The 15893-nt window shown below is 42.0% G+C and overlaps 2 protein-coding genes across 3 annotated transcripts in view; one reads left to right on the forward strand and one right to left on the reverse strand.

The window, feature by feature from the left end:
* The window catches only part of LOC119486943 (ral GTPase-activating protein subunit beta-like), a 592951-nt gene that overhangs the window by 436804 nt on the left and 140254 nt on the right, over positions 1–15893 (reverse strand). The window lies entirely within an intron of this gene.
* LOC119487070 (E3 ubiquitin/ISG15 ligase TRIM25-like) lies at positions 6784–8784 on the forward strand. The gene has a single exon (XM_037767718.1). The coding sequence runs from the start codon at positions 6784–6786 to the stop codon at positions 8455–8457; it is 1674 nt and encodes a 557-aa protein (XP_037623646.1). The 3' UTR covers positions 8458–8784.

Here is a 15893-nt window from a genome sequence, read left to right on the forward strand (position 1 = left end):
GGTGTTTCCCCTCTCCCTTTGAATCGCTTGCGATTTTTGTGGTTATCCTTCAGGAGTAACTTTAAGATTCCCCTGGGGCCTCATGTATAAACGGTGCGCACGTACTAAAATGTTGCGTACTCTGTGTTTCACGCTCACGCCGGGATGTATAAAAGTCAACGTGACGTTAGAATGTGCGGACCGTGCCGTAAATTCTAGACCAGTCGTGAAAATGTGCGGGCCGTCCTCCAAACTCTTTCATCTGGCAGTGTCAAACTACAAAGTACTGAAACTCGCTAAATGCGTAAAAATATTTTTTCCACTCAACTTACTGAGCTTTATTTATGATGTGGGATCCAAAAAAACCCCACATATTTCTTTATTAGTTTGCGCATAATATTTAACATCAGAAGGCACAACAAAAACACATTTAAACTTATTTCCCAGAGATGACATGCCTTAACCACCGTGTCAAAACAAAAATCGCGTGCTGCACAATGTGGCAGACCAACATGCTGTGTCTGTGCTCCAGAGGAGCTACAGATGGATGAACCGGACCCTGGCACACCTAACAATGAGCCAAAATCAGCAGCTTTACAGCGCCGTTTAGATGCAACACACAGAATGTAAAGCAACGAGGTGAGTTGAGACAAACATTTATTTTTCAACAAGGTCTTTTAATATATAACTTATCCCACCAAGAACCTCATTCATTCTTTTTAATTCATTGCATATATATATATATATATATATATATATATATTCTTCATTGTATTGACAATCTCTCTCTGTGACTCACAGCACAGCGTTAGTGAGGACACGGCCAGACCGCCGCCCCTCAGCAGTCGAGGCTCGGGCGCAGCTGATCGTTCTTCTTTTTGTTCCTTTTCCAGCGTGATTTGCCATCGTTATTTGGACAATAGGTGACAGCATGGAGCGTGTTTATAGTCATTTGCATAGTTATTAATGGGAGGAGACAAGGCGGACCAAGTGGCACGTGCAGCTGCGCTCAATTTCACGTTCATTGAGATGTATAAAGGAAAGGTACGCAGGAACAGGCGTACGCACAGTTTTATACATGTGGAAATTTCTGTGTTTATGTACTTTTCCAATTTTGTTAGTACGCCCTCTTCCAGTGTGAAAGCTGCGCAGTCTTTTATACATGAGGCCCCTGGTCCGCAATTGCGTCCCTCCCCCTGTCCCCCTGATGGTTAACTTAACGGAAAATGTCCTGGGGTCTCATTTATAACCGTTGCGTATGCACAAAACGAGGCCTGAAATGTGCGTACGCCACTTCCCACGCAAGGAGGAGGAGGCGAAAAATGCTGAAATGAGAAGGACCTGTGGAGTCCAGCTGCAGCGTCCCGTCTCACTTCCTGGACTTCCTGTCATCTCTTGGTCAGCCGGTGGAGGCGGGGCGACGACAGGGGGGCGGGGTCAACACCAACAGTTCTGGGGTCTCATTTATAACCGTTGCGTACGCACAAAACGGGGCCTGAAATGTGCGTACGCCACTTCCCACGCAATAGTTGTGATCTATAAAAACAAACTTGACGGGAGAATGTGCGCACCGGTACGGAAACTTTGACCCGTGCGTACGCACATTATGGAGGCACCGAGGCAGGGGAAACTGGAGACGCAGATGAATTGAAGCCAGACTGTAGACATTAAATGTCATTATACGTATAATGATGCCTCTCACACATTTAACTTCACTTCATACTTATATCCACTTTATCATAAACATTTAAAACAGCAGTGTTCTTTGTGCTAGTGAGCCATAACTATTACATAAGCACCTTACAAATGTAAAAGATCAACTCAAATCTCAAAGCAAATTCCGCTCAATATCTCATCAGCGCTGTCTCACCATCATGTCCCCCCCTCCACCACCGGAGCTCAGAGGAGATCTGAGAGGAGAGGACCGGACTTCCGAGAGTCGCAGTCAGCTGTGGAGCAGCTGATGAAATCATCATCATCGGTTGTAGAAATCCAAGATTATATCAAATAGCATTAAAGAATGGCAGAACAGAGCGCCAATAGTTTTAATAATATCTACTAACAGTGTGCAGATATCACCAAGTACCATATTAGTTTTCATAAAGTTGTTGTGTAAAATCGCTGCAGTAAACATGATGTAACCCTCTGGGAAAACCAGTTGTTTCTAAAACATTTAGAGATATTTCCCTCACTGAAAATTCCTTTTATTTAATAAATAACCACATTCTATATTTTATTCAGAAATTAATTTATCATTGTTTATTTTATTTCCGTTTTTGTTCAGAGTTCTAACTTTAACAAACTTTAACAAATAAGCTCATTGGTTCAAAGTGAAATAACTGTTGCTACTGGTGTAAAACATCCCAAGTCCCGCCTCCTCACTCAGGTGAGAGACGCAGTGGAGTGTGGGAAACACGGAGATTGATGAGAGAGCAGCGGAGAAGCTGGATTTACAGAGTGATATTATTACTACTTATACTTGATATACTACTGAACAGAGAGAAGTAAAACTATATCTGAGCCAGTAAGAGCTCCGTCACCTATTGAAGCGACCTGAGAACATCTGAGAGCATCGTTTTATTCTTTTCTTCTCTCGGTGCGTTCCAAACATTAAAGCAGCCGCCGCACATGGCATCACGAGTCAAATGCTCTGAGCTGGCATAGTGAAATGTTTTGCCACTGAGCTGTATTCTAAAATGATATTTTGTATTTCTTTGGTGATAGAGGCAGAAAGAGATATGTGTGTGTAATATGTGTGTGTTATTTACATTGTGTGGACAGAGAGGGATTATGTAGCTGAAGTTCATGGGTTATGAGATTAGCTTGATTCTGTTCATCCCTGTGCTGCTTGTGTGCATCAACGCAAGGTGTCAGTGTTGTGACAGGGAAAGTATTCACATTGCCTTACTCACAATATTCACATATAGTGAGTATTTAATGTTTAAACTGTAGGTTGTTTGCATAATAATCTACAACTCAAATGGGTTCACATATTAAATAGTCATTTAATAGTGTTGTTTACACTTTACTATTGAGTGGTTTATAATAATAGTGAGGTTGACATATTTCATATGTTAATATTACGATGCAAGTTAATATTGTGATGCAACAGTTATCCTACATTCATGGGTTAAGCATTGAAAAGTTGTATTATATGTTGATATTGATCAAATTAAACTGTACAGTTAAGAGCTTGGATAGATTTGCATATATTGCTATATAAGCCGTGTTATTTTACACAGGCTAGGTTTTCTGGATACCCTTGAACTCCGGATTTGGATTGGAATCTCTCCCTGACGAGGGGGATGGCGAGCTACCCGTGCTGAGCACCTGGATTGAGGAGCGCTTTCAACTTTCATCTGCCTTGCTGTCAGTGTGGTAGGACTGTGGGGAAGGACCTCAAAAGACAATTGGATCTGAACATTTTATTTTGGGGATTACTTTTATTTTTTAGGGTGCACCCAGTTCAATAGACATTTCAAACTGAACAAAACTGAATGTCGGCAGTAATTGTGAATTTATTCTGTGTCAATACAATAATTTCCCCTTAAACTTAATTCTGTGTTCTGCTTACTCATTGTGGTGTCCGATTCCTGTTCATTACTCCTCTCTACGAATCTAGGTTATACTAGTCCAGTGTATACTTATTCATCAGGTGGGTTACAATGACATGACTTATTAATTTATTTATGGTTTATTAGATAGGGACAGATACAGTATACATATAGACAAAATGAAAACGGCTATCCGATGCAACTATCAGACTGTCTCCAGTGCGCCACCGCGCTGCGCCACTCTGCCTCCTCCAGTCATCTCCAAACAGCACATCTTCACCAGTATGGATTGTGTAAATTAACAAAGTGTGTAAATGAAGCCAGTGACAGCTCTCACACAATCGTTACACTCCATATCGGCATTATCATTATCAGTCCTAATAATAATGCAGGACAAGTTCACTATAAAAACTTAAATAATAAATAAATAAATATAAATAGTGTACACCTGTCAAACTTCCTTTTTTCTAATGATATCCAGGTGGGGGATATTACTGATTGTCTCGATCATTTTAAGTGAATGGATCAGTGTGATTGCTGTAAAGATATAAACACAGCGGTGAGACTCGGAACATGCTGCATGGTGCTGGTGGATATACCGGCACTGTGAGGACTACGTGACGTGAATGAGAGAATCGGGGGAACGAGTGTTCAGAGACCTCCTCACCTACAAACACCTCCATCTCTGTGTCAGAAAAACTCCTTTTCTTGGTCTTCCTCTCGGGAGTCGCCGTGATTCACCGTAAAGAACCACTGATCAACAGGCTCATTCACATGCAGAAACATTCATGAGGTGCTTTGCATCGACCATTTATGGTTGAATGTGGGCGTGTAGTGGGCGGAATATGAGGCGGATCCACGTGCGCACATTTCCAGGTGGACTGTGATTTATAAAGGGAACATTGCGTGCAGGTGTGCGTACGCACAGTTTTATAAGTCTGATTTTTTTTTGGCGCACGCCATTTTTAGGCTTTTGTGCACACGTACATTTTTAGTATGGATCCTACGCACTGTTTTATAAAAGAGACCCCTGGTAATTTTCTTCCAGGACATTTTCTGTTTTTCTACAGATGTTTTTTCTTAGAGTGTGGTGGCTGATCAGCGCAAGACCTACGAAAAATATGAAAATGTTCTAAAATGTCCCGTGGTACCAGTCCATCTATCCCCTCATTCACAAATGTTCAGGGGAACCACCCTATGTGTTCCCTGACAATGCAACATTATTTTTCATACTGCCTGCCTGAATATACCTGTATTCTCCCTCCGTCTGAAACGCTCCGCAAAACCAAGCAAACCAACAACGTGCGCACTTTAATCGCGTCCAAAACATTTAAATTTGTGGATCCCAAAGTGTAAACAATGTGCTGGAGTATGGCAATGGAATATTTAATTGGATTTCTTTTGGTCAAACTTTGCCTCCACCAACCCGCTTCCTCAGTTCTTGTATCATGCCGTAACCCGGCCAGCGTTTGCTGTTATACAATAGTATATACATGTTTTTAAAGTGCTATTGCATATCAACAAAATAAAACAAAAAAATGAATCCTACTGGAGTTGGCACCTTGCCGTGGTGGAGAAGCTTGTGTGTCTCTTTAACCCTGTATTTCAACAGGAGACTGACCTAAGTTTCCTTATAAGTTCAACCAAGTCAGCTTGGTCACAGGTTAGAGACCGGACAAATATCAGCTCTTTTGCTCAGATTTGAAGGCCATTGCAAAAATAAAACATTGTCATATGAACCTGAAGTGCTTACTCCAACTAAAAAGTTCTCATGTCACCTCTGTCAGTTTTACTGCTAGCAATACAACCCAAAGTTCTACCAAAGTTCAGCATCACTTTAACTGTGATTAGAGGTTACTGGCAACCAATAAAAGTATCCAGCGTTACCTCTGTCAGTTTTACTGCTTTACTGGTTGTCATTCTACCATGAAGGCATGGGGGTGAAGTTTGACCCTGAAGTGACCATGCTCCTTTTATTTGGTTTTCATGTTTTTCTCAGGTTAAAAGCTTTTAAAAGTACCCTTAAAGAATGAGGAGGTAAAAAAATCATTTCTGTGATCTTCTGACATCTGATCTCTTCAGCTTGAACGCACCTTGGAAATCATCAAGAGTCGTAAAATCAGTTTTCTGCAACGTTTTGGAAAACCTATTTTGCGGCCATTTTGGAAAGTGGCTGCGGCGTCCGTCAGGGGCTGAATTGGCAGCGCCCCGATATCTATATCTTTTCGTGACATATAACCCTACATCTGTGCCAAATTTGTTGCTTTAATCGCAAAATGCACAATTGTTATGAATATTTCAGCTTAGCTGCCCCGCTGTTACATGAGATTTAGATTTATTTTTCATTTCTTTTCTGTAAATCTTTTAATCTGGAAAGAACTTTGTACTTAAGTTTGACATGTGTTATATAAATTATTATTATTATTACTACACTAGTTGCTTAGGTTACTTATCTCTACTTTCTTATGTAAAATGAAAAATTAAGCAGTAAAACAATGGCTTATGAGATTTCTTAAAAACAATCTCTGCAGCCTCAGGAGTGTGTGTAATGTGTCACTAGCCTGTCTGTAAACGGTTGCCCGTACAGCGGTCTGTTGCCCACACCGGGTTCCTGTCCCGGGTGAGGAAGAGTTTATGAGAAATGTGGAGCCATCACCAAAGCCTGAGGAGCCAAGAAATATTTTACAGCTGAAAACTGAAATGTTTTCAAATGTGGAGCAGGTTTGAACCGAGGCTCCGTTTGTAAATGACGAAACATACTGTGCGTTCCAAAACCCATTCTACCATACTACTTAGTATGACAGAAAAAAAGATTTATTATGTCCCAATGCATAGTATGTCAAATGCAGTGTGCCAAAAATACCAGGATGTCCTACTACATCTGGTCACATTTTACAGTATGAAAGCCAGCATGCTTTTCTGGCTGTTCTGACCCACAATCCTCTGCACAGCAGATATATTGTATTTATACTGCATGCAACAGTACGTACTTTGTAAGGGCAGCTGCAGTGTGCTAGAAGTAAAAAGGAAAAGTATGTGATTTGGGACGTAGTCAGTCGTGCTGCTCCTCGTCCTGGAATGATTCATAGCTTGATAACCCGGTCCTCTTATTTCCTTGTTCCCTCCCCTTCAGATCGACAGTTTGAAGGTGGGTGTAACCAACATAACACATGATGATTACATCAGAGTTCAAACTAGTGTCGGTTCTCAGGAAGTGAAACTCAGACAGTCGTTGCTACTGAGAGGTGAAATGGCGCAGAAAGGATTTCGTCTGGACCAGGAAGCAATCTCTTGTTCGATCTGTCTGGATGTACTGAAGGATCCGGTGGCAACTACCTGTGGACACAGCTACTGCATGAACTGTATTAAAAGCTTCTGGGATGGAGAGGATGAGAAGAAGATCTACAGCTGCCCTCAGTGTAGGCAGACCTTCACACCGAGGCCTGTCCTGCTGAAAAACACCATGTTAGCAGTTTTAGTGGAGGAACTGAAGAAGACTGGACTCCAAGCTGCTCCTGCTGATCACTGCTATGCTGGACCTGAAGATGTGGCCTGTGATGTCTGCACTGGGAGGAAACTGAAAGCCTTCAAGTCCTGTCTGGTGTGTCTGGCCTCTTACTGTGAGAAACACCTCCAGCGTCATTATGACTCAGCTCCGTTAAAGAAACACAAGCTGGTGGAGCCCTCCAAGAAGCTCCAGGAGAACATCTGCTCTCGTCACGACGAGGTGATGAAGATGTTCTGTCGTACTGATCAGCAGTGTATCTGTTATCTCTGCTCTGTGGATGAACATAAAGGCCACGACACCGTCTCAGCTGCAGCAGAAAGGACCGAGAGGCAGAGAGAGCTGGAGGTGAATCGACTCAACATCCAGCAGAGGATCCAGGACAGAGAGAAAGATGTGAAGCTGCTCCAACAGGAGGTGGAGGCCGTCAATCACTCTGCTGATAAAGCAGTGGAGGACAGCGAGAAGATCTTCACCGAGCTGATCCGTCTCATGGAGAAAAGAAGCTGTGATGTGAAGCAGCAGGTCAGATCCCAGCAGAAAAGTGAAGTGAGTCGAGTCAAAGAGCTTCAGGAGAAGCTGGAGCAGGAGATCACTGAGCTGAAGAGGAGAGACGCTGAGATGAAGCTGCTGTCACACACAGAGGATCACAACCAGTTTCTTCTTAACTACCCCTCACTGTCACCACTCACTGAATCTACATCCAGCATCAATATCCGTCCTCTGAGCTACTTTGAGGACGTGACGGCGGCTGTGTCAGAAGTCAGAGATAAACTACAGGACGTTCTGAGAGAGAAATGGACAAACGTCTCACAGACAGTGACTGAAATGGATGTTTTACTGTCACAACCAGAGCCCAAGACCAGAGCTGGATTCTTACAATATTCACGAGAAATCACCCTGGATCCAAACACAGCACACACACAGCTGTTATTATCTGAGGGGAACAGAAAAGCAACATTTATGAGACAACAACAGTCTTATTCTAGTCACCCAGACAGATTCACTGGATATTGTCGTCAGGTCCTGAGTAGAGAGAGTCTGACTGGACGTTGTTACTGGGAGGTGGAGAGGAGAGGGAAAGGAGTTTATGTAGCAGTCGCATACAAGAGTATCAGCAGAGCAGGGGGGGGGTCGAATGAACGTTTGTTTGGATACAATGATAAATCTTGGGCGTTAGTTTGTTACCAAAACAGTTATAGCTTTCGGTACAACGATGTCCAAACCCCCGTCTCAGGTCCTCCGTCCTCCAGAGTAGGAGTGTACCTGGATCACAGTGCAGGTATTCTGTCCTTCTACAGCGTCTCTGAAACCATGACTCTCCTCCACAGAGTCCAGACCACATTCACTGAGCCTCTCTATGCTGGACTTAGGCTTTTAGGTTATGATGACACTGCTGAGTTGTGTAAACTGAAATAGACAGAAGTCATTTAAGGGTTAAATTCTGTGTTTTAACTCTTAAACTTCTCTGGTGTCCATCATTGTTGCTGCAGAGCTGATTTGTGTCTGGACCGCAGAGGACCAGCCCTACAAACACTAAAGTGTGTCACTGCCTGACTGACTGAGTGATGAAGTTACAGGATTCATCAGCGACTGTTGCAGGTTCCTCATTGGTTGTTGCTCTTTCTAAATGAAAAGCTGGAGAACAGTTCAGTGTTTATGTTTTCTGGGGATTGTGTCAGCGGTTCATTGAATCATTACATCGTGCTGTTGTTGTGCATGTGCTATTGTTTATAGTAGTTTAAGTTACGTTACGTTGTGCTTCGTATTGTGTTACCACCGTGCATTCACACCAAGCAGGAAGCACATTAGCAAGCCACACGTCGCTACTGCGGTATGAACCCAAAATAAACACACTGTGCTGTGATTTAATATCAATAAACGGATCAAAATGATGCCGAAATAACGACATTATGATGTTGATTTGTAAAAAGACTGAATTCATGCTTTGTCGGGTCTGTCCGCAACACAGCAAGCAAACAACTTTTAAAATGCTTGTTTTCTGAACGGAGTCCGGATCGATCAGTGCCAGGCTATGCTAACATTGTAGCTGCTCCATCAACACTCCATCTAGGAATAAACACGCAGCAACAACATCAGTGATGACATCAACTTTGTGAGTATGTATATATTGTTACACACCACTTATATGATGAATGCTTTTGATACACATGCTTTAATAAAAAGCTGAAATACTTTTAACCTGCAGACTGTATGTCATGATGATACATTTACACCTTGTATAAAATGTATAATATACTGACTAGTAAATGTCACCATTTACTATTACTGAATGCAATTTGCTTCATTATAAGTTGTCTTTCAATCAAACATTAAGATATAAGTGGAAAAAACTGTTCATAAAACATGATAGACATGACCACTGATTATTTGTGTAACAATTTAGCCACAAATTCACATCCTGACCAGATACGGTCCAGACAGATACTCGCTTTAGACTGAGTCTTGTTCTTTTCATGTCTTCACTGCACAGAGATCAGCTGTCAATCAAACATTATGGGCTCTACTTTGTAAACTTCTCTGTGCTCTAAATGTTTGATGAATATTTGTATATATATATATATGTGTGTGTGTGTGTGTGTGTTGTTGTTTCTCTTCCACTGCACGGGTCTTAAAGGAAGGTCTAGTGATTTATTTCTTATCATAGATATTCTGTTCTCACCACTTTTTGTAAAGATATCTAGAATCACATTTATTTGTTGGGCAGACTAAATGTTGTCGTCCAGATCGACGTACAAACGAGATACTAAGATGTTTAATGAAACTGTAATTATCATGATCATAATCAATAAGGAAATCATTATTCTCTGTTACATCGCTGAGATTCTGCTCAAACAAACTGATTGTGTGGATGAAAATGAATCTGTACGTGAAATCATTGAACAAGAGTCATTTAGCAGACTTTACTGATGGGATGTGTGAACAAACTGAAGGTTTCTATAATCAATAAACAAGAATGAACTAAGTCTTTTCTTGTCTTTTTTCCAGGGTATCATACAAAGCCGATGGAGTAAATGTGACTAGGAGAGAATAACTGAGGCAGTTTTCCTCCTGAAACACCACAAAGTCCAGTGTTCATGTTTAGAGTCAGTCAGTCTCTGTTAAAAACAATCTAAAAAAAGATTAAAACTAAAAGGTAACATAACTTATTAGTTGTGACATGAGGATTTTGTTATCATAGTTATTGAACACAATCACAAGTTCATATATTGAATACAAATTCCAACTTCTTTCCCCACATACTGATAGAAGAACGCTCTTTTTCTCCACTTCAGCTCGTATTATTCCTCTGACGATACGCTCAACACTTGTTTCTAGACCGTGTTCAGAACGTTTTATTTTCACTGGGCTTGTTGTCTCCTCTGTATAACCACAGCTGTGGTGCTTTGGTGATTCTCTGAGCAACCTGGAGAGCACACAAACGGGACTATTGTTTGTTCTTTATTCAAACCGTATCATGCAGCTTTAAACACAACAACTGTTGTGGATTTATGGCTTTTTAAACTGTTTTGGATACATGAACGAAACCGTCTTGCCACATGGACTCTACATCTCTTTCTTTACATATTTACATCTCTTTCTTTATGTGCATTTATTTTGTTCGTTGCAATACATGAGATTGATTTAAAGTGTGTATTGATCAAATCTCTTGGATTTTTGTGTAAGATGCATTACAAGAGCCACAATGAGGTGGATCACCAGACGCCACTGATTACTTCCAGAGTGAAGACAGGTGGAGCTACAGCTGACACAGATGACGGCCTGATTACTGAAGGATGCAATCGTCCAATAGGATGCTTTGTGTGTGTGTGTGTGTGTGTGTGTGTGTGTGTGTGTGTGTGCGTGTGTGTGTGTGTGTGTGTGTGTGTGTGTGTGTGTGTGTGTGTGTGTGTGTGTGTGTGTGTGTGTGTGCGTGTGTTTGTGTGTGTGTGTGTGTGCGCGTGTGTGTTTGTGTCTGGCAAAGCAGTATATAAAGTTGTTTCTGACACTCGCGTCTGTTTGACGTTGGTGTCGGCAGAGATGTTGGTTTTTGATTCAGTTTAACACTCTTTGACTAAAGACAACAACATAGAAAGAGTCAAGTCTATGTAGTGTTCTCCTTTTCCAGTTTGTTCAGAGCTCCAAAGCCTCAAACACATATCTGTTGGGGTGAAAGAGCTTCTTCGTTTCATTATCTGAGCAAAGAAAAAAGCCCATGCTTAAAATGCTGTTAGATAACTGGAAGTTTGGGGAATTTCTTCCTACTACTTTTTCTTTTTAACAAATATACAATAATAGAGAGAATCCTGTAGTTCAGGCTTTTTTTCTCCATAAAACACCAGACTTTGAGAAAACTTAATAACACTTTTTTACCATGATGACTACTGTGGGTTGTCAGGCTGATGACGACTTAACATGGTGGACACATTTGAGCTTCAGATGTCCTACAGAACCTCTGTCTTTCCTTGAATCTAAACTTGTTAATACAATATATTGTATTACCCCAAGTGATGCTGTACAGGTCTTGACCAGGGAGGTTTTATAGAGGAAACTTGATATTGAAAAAAATAACTCACATCTGTGTCTTTAATTATTAGGGTGTCTTTAGGGTGTCTGGGTAGTGTGTAGGTCTCGGTAGTGTGTAGGTCTTGGTTGTGTGTAGGTCTGGGTAGTGTGTAGGTCTGGGTAGTGTGTAGGTCTGGGTAGTGTGTAGGTCTTGATAGTGTGTATGTCTTGGTAGTGTGTAGGTCTTGGTTGTGTGTAGGTCTTGGTAGTGTGTAGGTCTTGATAGTGTGTAGGTCTTGGTAGTGTGTAGGTCTTGGTTGTGTGTAGGTCTTGGTAGTGTGAAGGTCTTGGTAGTGTGAAGGTCTTGGTAGTGTGTAGGTCTTGGTTGTGTGAAGGTCTTGGTAGTCTCTCTCTCTCTCTCTTTCTCTCTTTTTCTCTTTCTCTCTCTCTCTCTCTCTCGCTCTCTCTCTCTCTCTCTCTCTCTCTCTCTCTCTCTCTCCCTCCCTCTCTCTCTTGCTGAACATGTACATGATGACAATGAATACAAAGCAAGCAACAATAAGAACAGAGTAAAATCAATAAACACTAGAATGGCACTCGGAGAGCGCAGACCTCCGCCAAGGTGCCTGACTTTAAAAAGAGATCACAGCTCACAGCTGGCGGTACCGTGAGGTGGTCGTCTTGTTGTTAACACGGTGTGTTTCCGTGTAACGTATCGGCGGATGCCTCTCTCATTCAGCAGCCTTGTTATGTCTGTATAACGTTACACTACGTCGTCTCTCATCCCGTCATCTACCGCTTTTTTTTTCTTTCTCACCGCGGACGGCCAGCAGCTCCCGTCGCACCTCGATGTCTCGCCACACATCCACACACGTATCTCTCTGCTCTCAGAAGGAAGAAGGCGGGGTCATGCGTCATCAACGTGTCATCAGCTACACTGCGCATGTGTTATACCCTGTGGTCTTAATGCTCAGGCTGATTGGAATTCTTAAAAGAAAATCCTGAATCTGGATCATGATCCGGATCGCCACCAAAATCTAATGGGTTGTTCATTGTGCTACACTCCACCCCTCCAAAACAATTCATTCAAATCCATCACAAACTTTTGGAGTAATCCTGATAACAGACAAACCAACGCTGATGAAAACATAACCTCGGGCCTTGAAGGAGGTAATAATGTGCACATAATAGCAGTAAAGGAGTTGCAGCACAACAGAAAATTAACTTAATGAAACGCCAGCAAAAAGAGGTTCAGCAGCGACTTCAACTATTCTGTTTGTCTGAGCTGTTGATATGAAAAGGTAAGCTGTTCCAGAGGTTAGCGGCAGAGGACTAAATTTAGATATGATTTTACTTGCATCTTGCACATCAGAATCTGATTTTAGTTAGCTCTAATGTGCTAAAATGCTAACTCATATCCGGGCTTTAGGACTCATTCCTGTAGCACTCTATAGCTAGTGAGCTAGGCGACATGCATTCCCAAGACCCCCAACAGATCACGTCAAAGTTGCAACTAATTGTAATGGGTGATCTTTCCCCCGTCGCCACACCCCTTAATCACTGAGATTGAGAACGGTTGACACCTTGATCACTCCCCTAGTCTAGCAGCCCCTTAAAGGGAGCAGTTGGTGGCCAAGCGGAGGCTCGGCTCACTCTGTTCTGCCCTGTTACTGCTGTTGAGGGAGATGAACATCAGACTAAGGTGCCGTTTGCAGTCTCAGCTCCCCCCCGCGACGCTCGTGCAGCTTTATATGAAGAGCGTAGGATACGGTGTGTGTGCGTTGGCGTGCTGGATGATCACACGTGGGCCAATTGTTTGGTCACCGTAACTTGCGGCTCGAGGAACGAGGAAACTGGTGCTTCCTGTGTGACGTAGTTGGCTGTAGGTGGCGGAGGAGGAGCTCTGTTGCCACTGCTGTTTTTGTCCCTTAGTTAGTTATTTTATTTTTCCTATTTCTGGTTATTAAGTTATTTTTGGTTGTATTGGGCTTTTGTATGTTGATTTATTTTTAATAATCTGTTTACCCGTTTACCTCTAACTTCTGCATTTGTTGTTAGTGTGTTTTGCTTTTGTTAATTTCTTTCTTTCTTTTTGTTTAAAGTGGTGGCCCAACACCAACATAGGTTTCTTGCTGTAATAGGGGAGGGGGCATTTATTTAGTTTATCTGTAAACCAGCTGTTGTGGAGGTAATCGGGAAGTGAACATTCCTAGCTCTCTGCCAGTTAACAGGACGGTTGGGTTGCTATATCCTTGCAGGTGGTTGGTCAGTGGGTGGAGGGATTCTTCTTGTGTTGGGGTTCTTATTGCATGTGGCTTGCTGTGTCCTCCTAACCCCTGTGTGCTCTTTACCTTGCAGTGTGAGTGGAAGTAACTGTGTGTTTTTCCAACTACTGGTGGTGGTGAACTGTTCTGCATTTCCTCTCCCCTCACTCCATTCCTCCTGTGGGTTTCCCTGGCACCCTTCCTCCTGTACTGGTAAGGTTAGTGGTGTAGTGACATTTTTTAAAAAACATTTTAACTCTATTTTTGTAATAAAGGACATTATTTTTCTAGCCTGGCCTCTCTTGCAGCTTTTATCATTGCAGCAACTAATCACCATTTTTGAATTTAAATAAAAGTTATTTGATTTTGAAACTTGAAACTCACGTCTCTGCCCCGTCTCTTTATCAAGGAACTTGTGTAATTTGGTTGGGTTATGCTCTGGGTGAAATTCCCAGAGTGGCGTTGTCGGGTTGTAATAGCCTGGGTTTCTGCTAAGTGCCCGGGTTACATAATAATTATAAATTTTGTAATGGAGTTATTAAAACAGATTGCTCCGTCCTGGCCGAACAGTCACCGTCGGTGCAGAGAAGGCGTCATAGTCTCAGTGGTCACGCTGTCCTGCAGCTGAGTAGAGCCTCACTTCTGGGTATTTTGCGCATGCTTACTTTGAGGAACTGATGTAAGCACAAATTCTCAATTCATATTTGAGTTGTGACATACATCTTTCAAAATGATTTCCTTAAATTTGAATAACATAGTTTAAGATAAAATGTGCATGTTAGAGCCATTTGTTCAGTAGAAATATCTGTGGTTAATTTACATTTTGTTTTATTTGCTTGAGATAAATAACTCTGTAGTTTCACTGCAGTGTGCTCAATAAGGACCAAGTGTGACTGCAGCCAGTCCTGTATTCTGATTGGGCGAAAGCTAAATTGTGCTGCATGTGCTCTTTAAGCGATTCAGTTGAAGCCATGGAGCCTGGAGAGCACACTAGTCTTTGACCGTGCTTAATATACCGTGCTTAATATTACTGTTCTTGCTTTTTTACTGCTTATGTTTTTGATATTTTGTTACCATTTTTGTATTTGAAGACTAAAGAAAGATTTTCAGTAAACGGTTGAAATGAAGAACATGGACTACGGAGTTTTATTGAAACGCGTCAACTACATGCTTGGACTCTATAGCTTAAGTGGGCATCTTTAAGAAATAGACGGAGCCACACTTACAACGTGGCTGATTTGCAGTCTAATAATACTAACTAGAAAATGCATTTCCTGCTGAAAATGCGTGGGAATGCTGACAGCTGAAAGGACCTGCAGGATCTCTGTTCTAGTCAGCTGCTCGATAGCGGTGTTTTAGTTTTAGTCTTTTCAAGTTATATTGAGTGTAGGGAGCCTTCCTTTAGGCCTGTTTTCATTTGGTGTTCCCCTTCTCCCTTTGAATCGCTTGCAATTTTTGTGGTTATCCTTCAGGAGTAACTTTAAGATTCCCCTGGGGCCTCATGTATAAACGGTGCGCACGTACTAAAATGTTGCGTACGCTGTGTTTCACGCTCACGCCGGGATGTATAAATGTCAACGTGACGTGAGAATGTGCGGACCGTGCCGCAAACTCTAGACCAGTCGTGAAAATGTGCGGGCCGTCCTCCAAACTCTGTCATCTGGCAGTGTCAAACTACAAAGTACTGAAACTCGCTAAATGCGTAAAAATATTTTTTCCACTCAAATTACTGAGCTTTATTTATGATGTGGGATCCAAAAAAAAACCCACATATTTCTTTACTAGTTTGCGCATAATGTTTAACATCAGAAGGCACAACAAAAACACATTTAAACCTATGTCCCAGAGATGACATGCCTTAACCACCGTGTCAAAACCAAAATCGCGTGCTGCACAATGTGGCAGACCAACATGCTGTGTCTGTGCTCCAGAGGAGCTACAGATGGATGAACCGGACCCTGGCACACCTAACAATGAGCCAAAAGCAGCAGCTTTACAGCGCCGTTTAGATGCAACACACAGAATGTAAAGCAACGAGGTGAGTTGAGACAAACATTTATTTTTCAACAAGGTCTTTTAATATAT

This window comes from Sebastes umbrosus, chromosome 1, assembly GCF_015220745.1.
Source record: "Sebastes umbrosus isolate fSebUmb1 chromosome 1, fSebUmb1.pri, whole genome shotgun sequence".
Classification (NCBI taxonomy): Eukaryota; Metazoa; Chordata; class Actinopteri; order Perciformes; family Sebastidae; genus Sebastes; species Sebastes umbrosus.